The sequence below is a fragment of the Channa argus genome, chromosome 18 (genome assembly GCF_033026475.1).
Source record: "Channa argus isolate prfri chromosome 18, Channa argus male v1.0, whole genome shotgun sequence".
Lineage (NCBI taxonomy): Eukaryota > Metazoa > Chordata > Actinopteri > Anabantiformes > Channidae > Channa > Channa argus.
The window spans coordinates 471155-486765 of record NC_090214.1 but is presented as its reverse complement, the minus strand read 5'-3'; the positions used below and the strand labels follow the sequence as shown (position 1 = coordinate 486765).

Below are 15611 nucleotides of genomic sequence, written 5' to 3'. Positions count from 1 at the left end.
TGACCAACAAATCAGTCCCTCCTCCTGATACAAAAACCTCTCAGCACTGCTCTTTCTCCCTCCTCAGCATTAAAGAGCTTATGAATCTAATAATGTACTTAAGATCACTCTGAAAGGGGAAAGTTCAAATGTTTTCACATGTAAAGACAGGATATATACAGACTGAACATACTCAGAAGGTAAGGACTCACGTGATATAACTTCATTCTTATGGTAAAGTTAAACTTTCTTTGACATTTCTTCCAAAGAACAATAGCACTCACATAGAGGACAAACACAAGTCCAATGACATGTTTACAATTTGGCCAAATTATGGTTTTTAATATTAGCTTATTACTGAACTATAAAACATAACTATATAATTTAACATAAATACAATTACACTTTTAAGATATTTTTTTAATGAAAGGTATTTTGGGATGTGAACTGTAACTTTTCACACAGAAAACTCACACACAGTCACTTTAAATATAATAATATTACCTATGATTTATGTTTAACGTCTATCCAAATCATTAGAGAAGTTTCCTATATATGTTTACTCAAGTCAAGTCAAGTGGCTTTTATTGTCATTTCTACTATACACAGTGGTTCACAGTACACAGTAGAAACGAGATAATGTTCCTCCAAGAACCAAGGTGCTACAAAACAACACAAGCTATGTAAAGTGCATCGAGTGCAACCTAGTGCAAACAGTGCAGACGAAAAACAGTACAGATAGACAGTGTAGACAGAAAACACAAGTAACACAGGACAGGACACAGAACCTAAGACAGTGCCGACCAGTAAACCTACTGTATACTAATTTACAGTACAGTACAGTCAAGTGTGCTAAAGGTGCAAAAAAAGCAGCATGTAAACAGTATAGTGCATTTGAATGTCCAGGATGTAAACAGTGCAATTGCAGTGGAATGTGCAAAAAACAGCAGGTAAACAGTGCAGTGCGGTAAGTGTAGAATAATAAAAATAAATAAATAAATAAGTGATGCTGAGATGAATTTAGATGAGTACTGAGTGATGAGAGTGTGTTGAGTTCGGGTTGTAGTGTGTGTAAGTTCCATTTCAGTTCTGTGTGTTGAGGAGCCTGATGGCTTGCGGGAAAAAACTGTTGCACAGTTTGGATGTAGCGGCCCGAATGCTTCAGAACCTCTTTCCTGATGGCAGGAGTGTGAAGAGTGTGTGTGATGGGTGTGTGGGGTCGTCCACAATGCTGTTGGCTTTGCAGATGCATCGTGTTGTGTAAATGTGCATAATAGAGGGGAGAGAGACTCCTATGATCTTCTCAGCTGTCCTCACTATCCTCTGTAGGGTCTTGCGATCCGCGACAGTGCAGTTCCCAAACCAGACAGTGATGCAGCTGCTCAGGATGCTCTCAATGGTCCCTCTGTAGAACATGGTCAGGATACTGATTTGGACTGTGATAAACAGATAATGCTGTCATTAATAAAAAAGAACTTGCATGTTAAAATAAAACACTACACTATCAGGGTCCAAAGTTGGTTTAACATGGCAAGAAACACATCATTTCAGTAATTATGTAAGACAGTGGAACTGTAATTTGGAATTTTATAACTTTTGTTCAACTAATATGAGTTACATTGGTTTTGGTATTTTTTCTCCCTTTTCATCCGTAGACATAAGGTCAGACACCTCTTATCCTGTTATCCTTACTTTGTGGAACTCTCTGTACCAGGCATCACCATGGAAAAGTCGTGAGTAACAATAACTCAGTTATCCTTTATAACAAAATGAGAAAAAAATCAGTGCGCATATGATAAACACATAGTATAAGAAAATTCATATACATATCAAACAGGTTTAATCATTTCAGCATACAGTTTCTTACGGTATTTTAGTAAGTTCAATTTAAGCTGCTTTAGTTATAATAAAATGGTGTCTTTGAAAATGTTTTATTCATTAAAATATTGTGAAATTGTTATTTTGTTTTAATTTTAATTTTGTACTGTAAATGCCATCAAACAAGAGAATGGGAACAATCTACACATTGTTTAAAAGCCATTTTTGATTAAAAGAGAAGACAACATGTGACATTTGGAAACTGAGGCATTTGTTTTTTAGAAAAAATGCACAGTTCACTACACAACATTCACACCTTTACTGATATTGAACTTGCTTTTTTGGTTCTAGTTTGGGGAGTACATGTCAATAATTGCCATTTAACTTCCCTCTGAGATTAAAATATCTCTCTTTTTCTAGTTTTAAAACTCTTCCAGATGACATCACTTGGAGGAACCTTCAGTTCTAATCATGTAGTGTCACAGAGGTTATATTCATGGTCAACCAGCTTTTCAAGAGCTCCTCTAGATGACATCATCTGAACTCCTAATGAGGGAAAAACATAGAAATATCTTAATATAGGGAGGCCAGAGCAAGTTTAAAAGCATTAATATACATTTACACCCTGAACTAAAGCAATAAAAAGTGGAAAACTAGTGAAGTTACCCTTTACACTTCTAACAAGTTTCTTTAAAATTGGACAATGGAAATGTCTAAAAAATTAAAGTAGCAATATTGTTCAACAATAACGTTCATAAATAACCTACAGCTAGAGCTTTAGATCCACATTAATGAAAAACTGAATATTTTTCAAATGCTGGTTTGCTGTCATACATAATCTAATCAACCAACAATAGCACCAAATGATTTTTTTAAGGTTTATAGTTATTTGGACCTGAAAAGAGACGAAAACAACAGAATAGCAGTTAAAGATTTTTTTTAACTACATGATACACTCAATGATAGGTAATGGTCGAGTTAGGTGACTGGAACCAGGAAGAGTGTTTTCTATCTCGGGACCTCCGGAAAGGGAGGCAGTAGAGGGGATACCAGGAGGTGTGTAGTACCATCTGCTTTACCTTTCTTGGAGCTGGAGGAGGAAGGCAAGTTTGGCTGCTAGTAACTCTTGCTGTCCAATGTCATAATTCAAAGTTGGTCAAAGTTGTCGGGAGAAACTCATACTAGGTGATTAGTGTTTGGTAAAAATGATGACTTCTTCAAGTAGTTCAAATGCAGATGAAACAATTAGCAGAGAGTATTTATATTTATTGTTAATCTTGTTCAGGCCTCAATAGTCAATACACGGGCAAAGACATCTATCTCTACCATGAAGAAAAACCTACACCTGCAAGACAGGAGGAGGGCCTAATAATGCCTGCCATCAGTGACTCATCCATATAACTTTGCATAGCCCTATGTTCAGGGGCTGATAAGAAGTAAAGCTTACAGCGAGGCAGCATGGTTCCCAGGAGAAGATCGATGGCACAATAATAGGGTCTGTGTGGAGGTGTGTGGAGGTGTGTGGTGGCCTTGGCTTTTTGAAGACCTCTTTGAGGTCCAGATAGACAGAGGGTACATTTGACAGGGATACTCTTCTAGAGATTCCTTTAACTAAGAGGCTTCACAGAGGCATAAGATGAACCAGAAATCCCCCAATTCAGGATTCTGCCTGTCTTCCAATCAATGTGGGGCTTGTTGCACTGAGAATCAAGTGTAACTGTGAAGAATGAATGACATGGAAGGTGGATTCTTCATGATGGTTTTCTACAGACCAGATCAGTTATAATGAGAAAAGGGTCCAGAAGATGACCATCTAGCACTTGGATAGAGAGGGGATGGAAAAGTGGAAAAAGACAGAGAGATTCTGGGACAGGCTTAGCATGGTGCTGGAGTATGAAAAGATGAGTTAGTACATTCAGACAAGGTCTTATGAAGTGTCCAGTCTATCCAGGTGTCAAGATTGATGAGACCATTGAGGTCCTCAGACAGGTCTCTAATGGCCAAATTGTCCTTAATAGGCCACAGTAAAACATATCATACAGGGCCAGCTCATTCCAGAGCTGTCACCAGATAAAGTATGGAAGTCTATAGCGTGATATAATATGGGCCTTTGCCTTGATTCCAGCTGGTGACGCCTCTCTCTCTGGTCTGGTTGGGTTAAAAAACTTGCTTTGGTTCTTTTAAGAATCTCCAGAAAGTTTTGTTCCCACTCCACTGTTCACAACAACTGGGCATGGACCAGTATCAGGGAGATGGTTTAGGTTACACAAGAAGAATTTAATCAAGAAGAAGACCCTGCAACCACTGGAGTCATCATTGTATTATCCAGGTGGAGCAGATTTGGGATCCAGAACAGAATGTGTAGTGGCTAGACTTGGTGCTGAAACAGATGAGAGAGATGGATGACTTAATTGGTGGGTTAACGATTAAATGTCAGATCTTGTCATCCTGGGAGAGTGCCCCCTCAAACTGAATTTCCAACTCTTTGTGTTCTTAGGTTCCATTTGTGGCCAGATTATATTGTAAGGTTTATCCTGTAGGCCTGAACAGAGATAAGTACAATAGAGTAGTAGTTAAAACATTTGAGGACATTATAAAGTCAATGACAGGTGATGGTCTGGTCAAGTGACAGGTACCAGGAACGGTGTATTTTGTCCTGAGACCTCTGGACATGCAGTTTTTCACTCTCAAGCACTGTACATATGAAATACTGGTAAGTATGGGGAGAACCATGTTGAGATATAATGACTGTTGGTTGGCTTAATTGTGGCAATAAAGGAGGAACACATCATACAGCTTGCAGGTAGAGGGATACTGGGTGATCCAGTGAAAGGAGGTAGTAGAGGGAATTGTCACCCAGAGGTGAGTAAGTGGAGGGATAGTCAACAGGAGCAAAAATGAAGCAGGTACGGTGCTGGTCTGAGGAAGAGGTGATAAGATAGGTAGGAAGATCGGAATGTCATGTGACCAGGCTGAGGAAACAAAGCGCATCAGCACTTGAATACCTAAATACCTAAAACAGGTCCCATTTAATTTTCCTAAAAGTTAAGTGTGCTAGTTCATTTCAAAATACGTATGCAACATGTTTGACTAAAGTTATCTTGTTGCTTTTGAAGATTTGAACATTAATCAGAAATATTAAACTAATGATGTACAAGAATGGAAAAATAAATATAGTTTAAATATAGTTTTCTCTTTCTTTGTTTTTAATAGGAACACCACAAAATATGGGAAAATCATCTCAAAAAGCAGTCTAATTACTTCAGGATCACCAGCTGTCTACCAGCTAAGACCAAACAAAGAAACGTTTGAATCTCTGACAAGACTGACAGTTGGTGAAAAAAATCTTAAAAATAAAAATAAAACCATTTTACTTGTGGGTGAAACAGGAACAGGAAAATCTACTCTTATCAACACTCTGGTGAATTACACCATGGGAGTGAAGTTTGAGGACAACATCTGGTTTGAGATCGTAGAGAGCGAGAGGAGAAGTCAGTCAGAAAGTCAGACATCAGATGTTGTGGTGTATGAGATCTTTGGTTTTGACGATAAAACTGTGCCTTTCTCTCTGACCATCATTGATACTCCTGGATATGGAGACACCAGAGGGATCGATCTAGATGTCATCGTCAGTCAAAGATTGTTTGATTTGTTTCGTTCAGAGAACGGAGTTCATGAAGTTGATGCAGTGGGTCTGGTTATGAAGGCGAGTGAGAATCGAGTAAGTGACCGACTGAGATACATCTTCGACTCGGTGATGTCTCTGTTTGGAAAAGACCTGGAGAAGAACATCGTAGCTCTGATCACACATTCAGATGGAGCAACACCAATCAATGTTCTAAAAGCTCTTGATGCCTCAAAGAAAAGACCTGGAGAAGAAAATCATTGTCCTCATCACACACTCCGATGGAGTTTCAGCTGAAAATGCCCTTGAAGCTCTTGAAGCTGCAACCCGTTCACTTTATGTTTAATAACAGTCAGAGCACAGAGAGAACAGAGGAATCTGAGTTATGTTTAAGGAATGCATGGAGACTAACAGAGGGAGGAATGGGCCAATTCACAAATTTCCTGAAGGGATCCAGAGTTCAGAATGAGTCAGAAAACTTTCTGAATGCACTGCATACACATCACAGAACAATGCAAAAGAAACATTCAATAATCTTCTTCTTACATATGCATTCAGATGATGATCATCACAAACATTAAACCTGCTCTCACATTATTTCTGCTCACACTCACAATCAAAAATTTTTTGGACAACGCCCATCACACACCTGCAGACACACCTCACATTCACTTTGTTTTAAGGTCATATGAGCACATACTGCACATGCCACGCTCATAATAGCAGTTCTTGTTTTCCCAAGTGATGTTTTCTCAATAAGATGAACAAAGGTCAGGTAAAGATGCAGAAGTTGCTGTACACCAAACGCACATTGACTAAATAAAACTTGTTTATATCCAGGAACTAACTCAACATGCACAGTGCTGTTTGTCTCTGCACAGATGTAACTGTAAACACAATGTACTCAGTGATTCCGTCATTATAGACCTGCCCAAGGTTTTAAAAACTAATTTATGAATCATTCTACAAAAACAGTAAAAGCTTTAATAAACTTTAATAAACCTTTTCAGTGAAAGTCAGGAATTGACTCTTGAAACTTGTTTACAGACAAACAAGATATTAAAATGTTCTACATCAGCATTTATAACTGTAGTTTTTCTCTTATTGAGTTATTAATAAAGTGAAATATCTGTATGAAACAACTAAGATGTGTTTAAAGTGTAAACTGTCAGCTTTAATTCAAAATATTAAATAAACTATTTCTAAATTACAACACTTTGTTATTTAGACCCCCAAAGATAGAAATAAACAATTATGGATTAAGTGTATCTGTCATACCGGGCAGGCAGTGACTGTAGTAAAGAACGAGAGAGAAGGTCAATCGTTTTCAGACATTTTTGTAAATTGACTGAGAGTAAAATGAGTCTATACTAAGAGAGAACAAAACTGTCAATGTGTAATCTATAGTAAGTAAGTAATAAGAGACACTGCAGATTTCTGGGGTTTTACATGTAGGAGCTTTACAAACAGACTGAGAAAGACATACTGATGTAAAGAGTTTCTGTGAAATCATGTGACCACAGAGAGTCCGTCCTACCCGCAGACTAAAAACCTCTGCACACTCATTATTTTCTGCTTATTTTCTGCTTCTTTGGCATCAGAGAGCTTCCAGATCCAACAACAGGTAAGATCACTTCGTAAGAGCATATGATAATGTTAATAATGAGAGAAGCCAAACATTCATTTCATCATTAAAAAGCAAATACACAGTTTACTGCTGTATGCATTTTGTATGTGTATTATATCAAAATGCTTTTTCAGAGATGCAGGGAATACAAAGTTGTTAGCTGGGGTGTCCTTTCTGAGCACCCTGGTAGTCACAAAAAATATGAGTATGTTTTAACTTTTACTTTACATTTACTGTACATGAGTGTAAATGATTGTATAAAGAAGTTTCCAGGGTCCCACTCACACTGTATAAGCATATGTCAGGTGGTGAACATGATTTTGTCTAAACTAATTTCATGCACTCACTGTACATGTAAAGTACTAAATAATACATTTAAATGTACTATATGGGTTAGTTTGTATCAGATTTTAATTGACAAAAATCAGTTTTCAGAGTCTGTTCCGTCTGGTAGAAATGAAAATACATGACTAAACATTGTATGTAATAATTACAGTATCACTGTATTATATTTCTTCATGGAAATGAAGTGTACAGTAGAAACACATGGTGAATTATGAAACACATGATATGCAACAGTAGTGGAATGGTCCTTTAATATCATAATCATTTTGTTTCAGATGTAGTTGTATTTTTGTAAATTAATGTAACAGGCTACTTAACCTTTCATTTATGTTTTACTTAAACAGCGACGAGGCTCCATCACACCTCTTCATCCTCACAGCTGCCTGGACCAAACTTCATCATGTGAGTAAAAACAAAAAAAAAATGCTGCGTATAGTCAAGTAAGTTATGAGGTATAAATACAGATATATAATACTACAAAATGTACTCTATACCTAAAGACAATAGTTTCTCTACCCTCAGAAAAACTACTGATGAACACACAGTATAAGGATCACAGTATAAAACACAGTTACAAAATACAAAATGCATTTTGTTCCCAACCTCATAAAGATAAAATAATACTGTATGGAAATAAAGTTAAAATTATGTTATTGACATGTTGATGTTAAAATGTGATCATGTATTTAAAAAAGTGGGAATGCATGTTTGTTTTTATTCTGAACCTGAAATTTTTTACATAAATGTTTGTTTTAATGCCATTTTAACTGTAAATTCAATGAAGAGTATATAAGAATGTTAACTGAGTGATGACTTAAGAAGACTGATGATTCAACATCAGAGTGCAGCTTTGAAACATGGTTTCCATCATGAGATCTATCATCAACAAAGATCAGTGAACCTGTTCCAGAAGCAGCCCAAACCACGAAACTACCTCCACTGTGCTTTTAATAATAGTTTGTTCTATGTAAATGTAAGTCACTTCCTGACCTCTGGCTGTAAGATCATATCATATATAAACAACCGGTTCCCTTCAAAGAGAATCAGTTATATTAATATTTTTTTTTTCCACTGTTCTCTACTCTCTGACTTTTTCAATAGGAGCAACAACACTTCACCAAAATATGAGGACATCATCTCCAAAAGTGTTCTGACCTGTTCAGGATCTCCTGCTGTCTACCAGCTGATGCCAAAGAAAGAGAAAATTGGAACTCTGACCTGAATGACTGTTGGAGAAAAAAATATAAACAAGATAAACAAAACCGTTTTACTTGTGGGTGAAACAGGATCAGGAAAATCTACACTCATCAACGCTCTGGTGAATTATGCCATGGGAGTGACGTTTGAGGACAACATCTGGTTTGAGATCGTAGAGAGAAGGGATGGAAGTCAGTCAGAAAGTCAGACATCAGATGTGGTGATGTACGAAATCTTTGGATTTGAAGATAAACCCCTGTTCTACTCTCTGACCATCATTGATACTCCTGGATATGGAGACACCAGAGGGATTGATCATGATCTCAAGATCAGTGAAAGAGTATTGGACTTGTTCAGCGAAAAGGACGGAATTCAAGAAATCAATGCAGTAGGTCTGGTGATTAAGGCGACTGAGAATCGACTGAGCGACCGACTGAGATACATCTTTGATTCAGTGATGTCTCTGTTTGGGAAAGACCTGGAGAAGAACATTGTGAGTCTGATCACACACTCAGATGGAATAGTATCTGAAAATGTTCTTCAAGCTCTTGAAGATTTAAACATTAAATGTGCCAAAAATGAGAAGAATCAACCCGTTTACTTTATGTTTAATAACTGCCAGAGCAAACAGAGAACAAAGGAAACCAAGGTTAGTATAAAGAATGCATGCAAAGTATCAATGGGGGGAATGGGTGAATTCAGAGCCTTCCTGGAAGGATGTGCACCCCAGAAGCTAATGACATCTAGAAAAGTGGTGAAAACACGCCATAGACTGGCAGCCGGCATCCGAAACCTGCAAGAAAGAATCAGTTTGATTGAACAAAAACAGACCGAGATCCAACAGAATCAAGAAGCTCTGAAGAAATATGAAGAAGAGATGAAGAACAATGAGACGTTTTCTATAGAAGTCAATGAGATCTACAAAAAGAAAGAACAGATTGTTAGTGGAATGTGGTGGAAGGTGTTTTATGACGCAGCCGTCTGCTGTACCGTCTGTGAAGAAAACTGTCACTATCCTGGCTGTACAATGGCCTGGTATCCCAGAGACTGTAAGATAATGAGAAAAGGCCGCTGCACTGTCTGTACCAACAAGTGTCCTGTATCCGCTCATGTGAAAGAAAACTGGTCCTATGTGACCAAGACCAGGAAAGTTCAGAAGACCCTGCAGGAAATGAAAGAGAAGTATGAAAAGAACAAGTCAGAGAGTGGAATGAAGGGAACTCTTCTGGAAAATCTAGAAAAGCAAATGAAAGGCCTGGCAGCAGAGAAGGATCAGCTGCTGGAAGAGTCATATCAACTTGTTGTTAAACTGGAGCAGATCGCCCTGAATGTGAATTCTCTGTCCATTCATGACCACCTGGACTTCCTGATTGAGAAAATAAAGGAGAAAGGAGACATAGAGAAGGTCCAGAACCTGGAGAAGGTGAGAAGTGGAGTGGATGAAGAAACCAGAGCAAAGCTGCAGCACACGTATGTTAAACTGAAAGAAAATGTAAAAAAATAAAAATAGAAGTAGAAAAAAGTCATAGTGATCATAATCCAGTTTTTAATGTTTTCACACTGGTATTAATTACTGTACATTTTCTGATTGTTGTGTGCTTTGTCCTATGACAATGAATTCATTATCAGTTAATCATTGAAAGCAAATTAACAACTTTCTGGTCTATAGGGTTAAATAAGGTTTATTGGATATTATATAGAAAAAAGACTGATGGTAACTGTTGTTGTACCAATTATTTATCAATCATCACTCAATCATCATAAAGTCTCTGACTCTCACTATTCAGCATGTTTTTCTGCTCCAGTCATCAGATAAAAACATATTAGAGCATTTGCACTGACTTCAGTAACAATCTACAGTGGAGGTGCTGTAGAAGTTGCAGTCAGCTGCACTTGGTGCAGAATGAATCCTGCAGCTCAGCTAGTCTCTATCAGTCCACACTGTCCTGTGTCCATGTGTCGACAGGAAGTGGGAGCGGCTCCCAGCTGAGCTCTGACATGGTGGGAGGACGCCCCCTGGTGCTTAATGCTCACTACAACAGTTAGTGACAACAGTCTCTTCCGATCACTGACTGTGGATCAGAACTGGTTCTTTGTGGTAATGTTTTCAGTGGATCCAGGCTGTGATTGGTTGAATTGCTCTCATGTTGCCTCAATCTCAGTAAAAAGGCTTCACTGTGTTTCTATTTGTTAATTAAACTTTATTCTGACATTGATTCAGCAGAATGAACTGTAGTATAATAAGTTTGAATGTCTTTAATAAAAGTCTGATACTTTTCATGATGCATAACATTTTTAACCTGAATAAATCAAGTTTCTGTCTTTGATACAAAGAGCTCTGAGTGTCTGTTACTGCTTTATGTTGAAGTACTGATCATTTCCAACATCGTTTAGTAAATTAATAGATTTATACCTAAACATACAGACTGTTTACAGCCTTAAGGTGTGTTTGCAGCGGATCAACCTCCACTAATAACAATTGGAAGCTTGTATGATGCTAAAACGATAAACCCCTCTACTGCTTAAAGGCTTAATAAACAATGACTTTGATGGTTTTAACAATTGATCAGAGATTCTCTCAACTAGATTTTAGAAGTTGGACAATCAGTGGACGTTTGTGTGACTATGGTGTTATTAAAGCATTTTATAGTTGTGTATTTGTTGTGTTTAGAGCAGCTGGTTAAAGTAAGATCAAGGGTTTGTGGAACACAGAAAAATGTCATTTAACACAAAACATGTCTTTTAAAAAAACGTGACTTTTAAACACATCCACAATCTCTTTGTAACCCTATTTACAGTTTCATTCATTTAAAAATTATGTTGCATTGCAACATAATAATTAAGTCATTATGTTCACTACAAATACATAATTATATTTGCAGTTTGGTTGTATAGAAATGTATTTTTTAGGAAACAAGGTTGAAAGGAAAGGAAGTGATTGTGTCATGGTCCCAGCACACTTCCTCCATTCGGACTTTTATTTTGTGGCCCCTTCTCCCCACTTCCTGTGCCTAGTTCCCTTCCTCAGCTTTACCTTCGTCATCCCTCATTGTTTGCACCTGTTCCCCTCACTTTTTAAGTCCAGTCTTCCCCACAATTCTCTGCCAGATCCTTGTTGTCTAACCTCCAGTGAACATGCTGAACTTTTAGCAACCCTGACTCCTGTGAGCTTATCTTTGTGTTCTGGACTATGTGCATCAGCAACCTTTGGTCTGATTTTTGGTGTATTTTTCACCCTGTCTCCTAGTTGTTTCTTCTGTGTGCTTCCTAGTAGCCCTTGTTCTTTTGTTATGTCTGAAGTTTTGTGTAGTTGATTATTCCTGCCCCTGCGTTTCTGTTGCTTACATCTTTTAGTTCTTTTGTTAATGTTAAACCTTTTTGCTTTGGTTTGTGTATTTTAGTTTCCTATGTGAACCTTGGAGATTCTGTTCAGTGTTGCTTGGTCTTTTGTGTTTAATTTGTTACATTAGTGTTTTCTAATGTAACATAGTGTGCAGTGTTTTCACCCACCCCACTTTTGTAGTTGTGTTTCCTGCTCCACGTCTCTTAAGTAGTTTTTTCCCTGTGTGTTCATTTTAGACTTTGTTTTTTTCATGCATTGGCCTTATTTGTCACTGAGCCGTTGTTGTTTATTTTGGTAAATTCTGATCCCCTTTAGTTGTCGACGTTAGTTCGGTTGTCGTCTTATCTTTTAAGTTAACTCCCCTCATGTTCTGGTCCTGTGGATTGTTTGTCTTAGTATTGTGTGTGATGTTAACACTTACCTATATTAGACCTACTTATATTATTACTTATATTAGAAATACACCTGGTGTATTTATATTAGAAATGAGACAAACCATTGTTGTCTCAGTTATTCTGTCTTTTGTACTTCTTTTGTTTGTCTAAGTACGTGCTCACTTCTTCATCTTACAGGAAACAAAAGTTAGGCATGAAGTGAATGAGGAAAAAGCAGGTGTGTTGTAAGACAACGCCTGTAGTTCTGATTAATTACATCTAATTAATTTTCTATTATTGACGGTAGTTTATACTAGAGTCTGGTCCACCACCTAATATGTGAGTGTGGGAACTCAAATTTGAAAAAGAATTTACTGGTGTGAGAGCTGTAAGACTGTGGTGGGGTTTGCTGTAGGTGTGACAGAGGAGTTCAAGGTGGAGGTGGGTCTGCATCAAGGATCAGCTCTGAGCCCCTTCTTGTTTGCTGACAGATGAGGTTAGTGGAGAAAAGTGTCAGGTGTGTTGTGTGATAAAGGAGTATCAGCGAGAATGAAAGGAAAGGTGCTCAAGACGGTGGTGAGACCAGAGATGTTGTTCGGCTTAGAGACAGTGGCACTGAAGAAAAGACAGGAGGCAGAGTTGGAGGTAGCAGAGCTTAAGATGTTGAGGTTCTCTTTGGGACTGACAAAGATGGACAGGATGGACACCTGGGTGCCTCTCTTTGACACACATGTATTCTGTCTTGACAACAGACAAATACCAGGAAACAATTAAAAACAGAGACGTGGACAAGCACTCACGAAGCTTATTGATCATTTTTGCAAAGGTAGGAATAAAGTAGATGCAAATACATCAATAAAAAATTGAAAGGCCAATAAAAACTTATAAAAAAGTAGAGAGGGTGTCTGCTTCCCAAGTTATCATTACAGACGAAGCTAGCCAGCAGCTGCACCTGTCTGTTGTACAGCGATTCTAGACTCGGCTGTGACTCCCCAATTAGCCGACTCGACCGTTTATTGATCTAATCCAGTGAGTTTTTTCATTCAGAGGCACGTTTCTGAAATATGACATGAGAAAAAGCTAAACAGATTTGATAAAAGCATCATCGTGGTCCTATCGATTTGCAAACAGAACACGTGCTGGTGTCCCTTCCTGCACAAAGCTTCACAATGTTCTTTAAAGTTCAATGTAGCATTAATAATAGTCCTGAGGTATGTATAAGCTTGTCCCTTAATGATAGTGGACTCAGGTGTGTTGGCCTTCTTTTTAAACTCTTTGGTTCTTGATTAGTTTAGCAAAAATATTCAATGACCAGGCCATTGCTATTTTCATTTCCCTGTAGAAGACTGACTCGTGATCAGCATACTTTTAAAATGAAACTTTTAGTTTAACTTTAGTTTTTAAAGGTGCTCTGACACAGGCTGGTGTAGAGAATGAACAACGAGGGTGAAAGCACACAGACGTTGCAGTGCGTAAATCAACGTGTTTTTCAATTTACAAAATGCACATCGCCATATTGCAAGTTGGGCTAGAAATTAATGGTAGACAATGATTCTGTACCTGGGACAATTATGGGAAATAAAGAAATGACCTTACAATGCGTGTATTTAGTTGTTAAAGGTTAACTAGAGTACGAGAATATAAATATTTGTGTCACTGGATATGAATTCTTTAAGACACCACTGAGATTAGCAAATAAGAAAATAACTTATGGAGCAGCTTCTTCTCCGAGTCTGAGGACAGAGTTCAGCCAAGTGTCCCATTCTGCAGCAAAGAGGGAGCAGACAGCTCAGGTAAAGTCAAAGTTACCACAACAAGCTTTTTGGTTAATCACTAACTGCTATGAACACGTTAGAATACATTCACTTAAAGCTGGAAGTTAGAAAAAGCTGGATGTGCTGCACAGTCACATCCAGCTTTTTTAAATCAGGCAGGACCCTGTGGCAGCTGTGAGCAGAGAGTCCCCATCAGCAGCAGATAGAGGTCAGGGATCAGTGACTTATGTCATCTCCATTCTTCTTTAACTTTACATTAGGAAAGTTTCAGAAGAACTTAAAATTTCCATTTGATTAAGGAGATATCAGTGATTCTATGTGGAGACTTTGATGTTGTAGATTGGAGGCTGTATTGTTGTTGTGTGATGTTAACACTTTCTTGCATAGTTATCGTTTGTTCTACAACATTTAAGTATCAGCATGTATTGTTTTATGTGTCTGATTTACACTAATACTCTTTGAAGGAGAAATCAGAAAATGTTACCCTGTTTAGTAGAAACACAGTAAGACCAACGTCAATAAAAGAAAATTTATTAGATGTAATTAATTACAGCTACAGGCGTTGTCTTACAACACACCTGCTTTTTCCTCATTCACTTCATACCTAACTTTGGTGTCACGTAAGACGAAGAAGTGAGCACGTACGGCACGGGCTTAATGAGAATATGTTCACATGCAAACTAAAGGACATTTTGCAATTACATTGACACTAAATATATGAATAAAATGATACCAGACAGCGTATTTCTGTCCGCCAAAATATCTGATCTTGTACAATGTCCCATTTGTATGACTGCAGCATTATTAAAGTATTTTATGGTTGTGATTAGGTTACAGCAGCTGGTTACAGTCAGAGGAAGATGGAGGGCTGGTGTAATACAGGAAATTGTAACATGATTTTAAAATTCTTTTTGTTTTTAAGTGTATTCATGGTCTCGGCCCACAGTATCTGTCTGACCTCCACCTGCCGGACACTCCATCACAGTCAGCAGATCACTCACTTTTATTCGTCCTTAAGACAAAAAGGAAGCGTTGAGGCGACCATGCATTTTAAGTTGCTGCCCCAAAATATCAGATATCAATGATTCTATGTGGAGACTTTGATGTTGTAGATTGGAGGCTGTAGTGCAATTGAAAAAAGAGATTTTGTTTTGTAGCCAGTGCTCACTAATATACTTAATGTGGGGGAGAAAATAACAGAAATAACCTGTTTCATAACGTGCAGTTTTACAGCCAAATAATTAACCTAATATTTGATTCTACTCTAGCTGCTTTATACCTGTTTGTTATGCTCTTGGTTCCTCGACTTTCTATTCCTATTCCAAACTTTGTCACTCGGTAAAACAGAAAATCAGTTAAATGGTAAATGTACTGCACTTAAATAGCACTTTTCTACCTATTGGCACTAAAAGCCCTTTACACTGCTTCTTATTCAACCATTCACTCACACACTGATGGGACAGCTGCTATGTAGCTAGCCATAGCTCACCGGGAGCAACTAAGTTGGGGTTCAGTGTCTTGCTCAAAG

The 15611-nt window shown here is 37.8% G+C and overlaps 1 protein-coding gene across 3 annotated transcripts; it reads left to right on the top strand.

Moving 5' to 3' along the window:
* Nucleotides 1-45: 45 nt before the first annotated feature.
* LOC137103627 (septin-2-like) lies at nt 46-10888 on the top strand. Of its 3 annotated transcripts, XM_067484134.1 has the most exons (4): nt 46-179; nt 1635-1712; nt 5011-5336; nt 8840-10888. In XM_067484134.1, exons 2-4 carry the CDS (start codon nt 1702-1704, stop codon nt 10093-10095), a joined length of 1593 nt encoding a protein of 530 aa, XP_067340235.1. In that variant the 5' UTR covers nt 46-179; nt 1635-1701; the 3' UTR covers nt 10096-10888. The 3 variants fall into 3 exon arrangements, with proteins under 3 accessions (XP_067340235.1, XP_067340233.1, XP_067340234.1); XM_067484132.1 differs by lacking the exons at nt 46-179; nt 1635-1712; nt 5011-5336 and adding exons at nt 6918-7046; nt 7739-7796 and having other exon boundaries at nt 8496-10888; XM_067484133.1 differs by lacking the exons at nt 46-179; nt 1635-1712; nt 5011-5336 and adding an exon at nt 7825-8367 and having other exon boundaries at nt 8496-10888.
* Nucleotides 10889-15611: the final 4723 nt, after the last annotated feature.

Coding starts and splice junctions, on each gene's coding strand:
- LOC137103627 (XM_067484134.1), top strand. Junction 5,337..8,839: donor TGTGGTGTATGAGATCTTTG/GTTTTGACGATA, acceptor TTGGATTTGAAG/ATAAACCCCTGTTCTACTCT.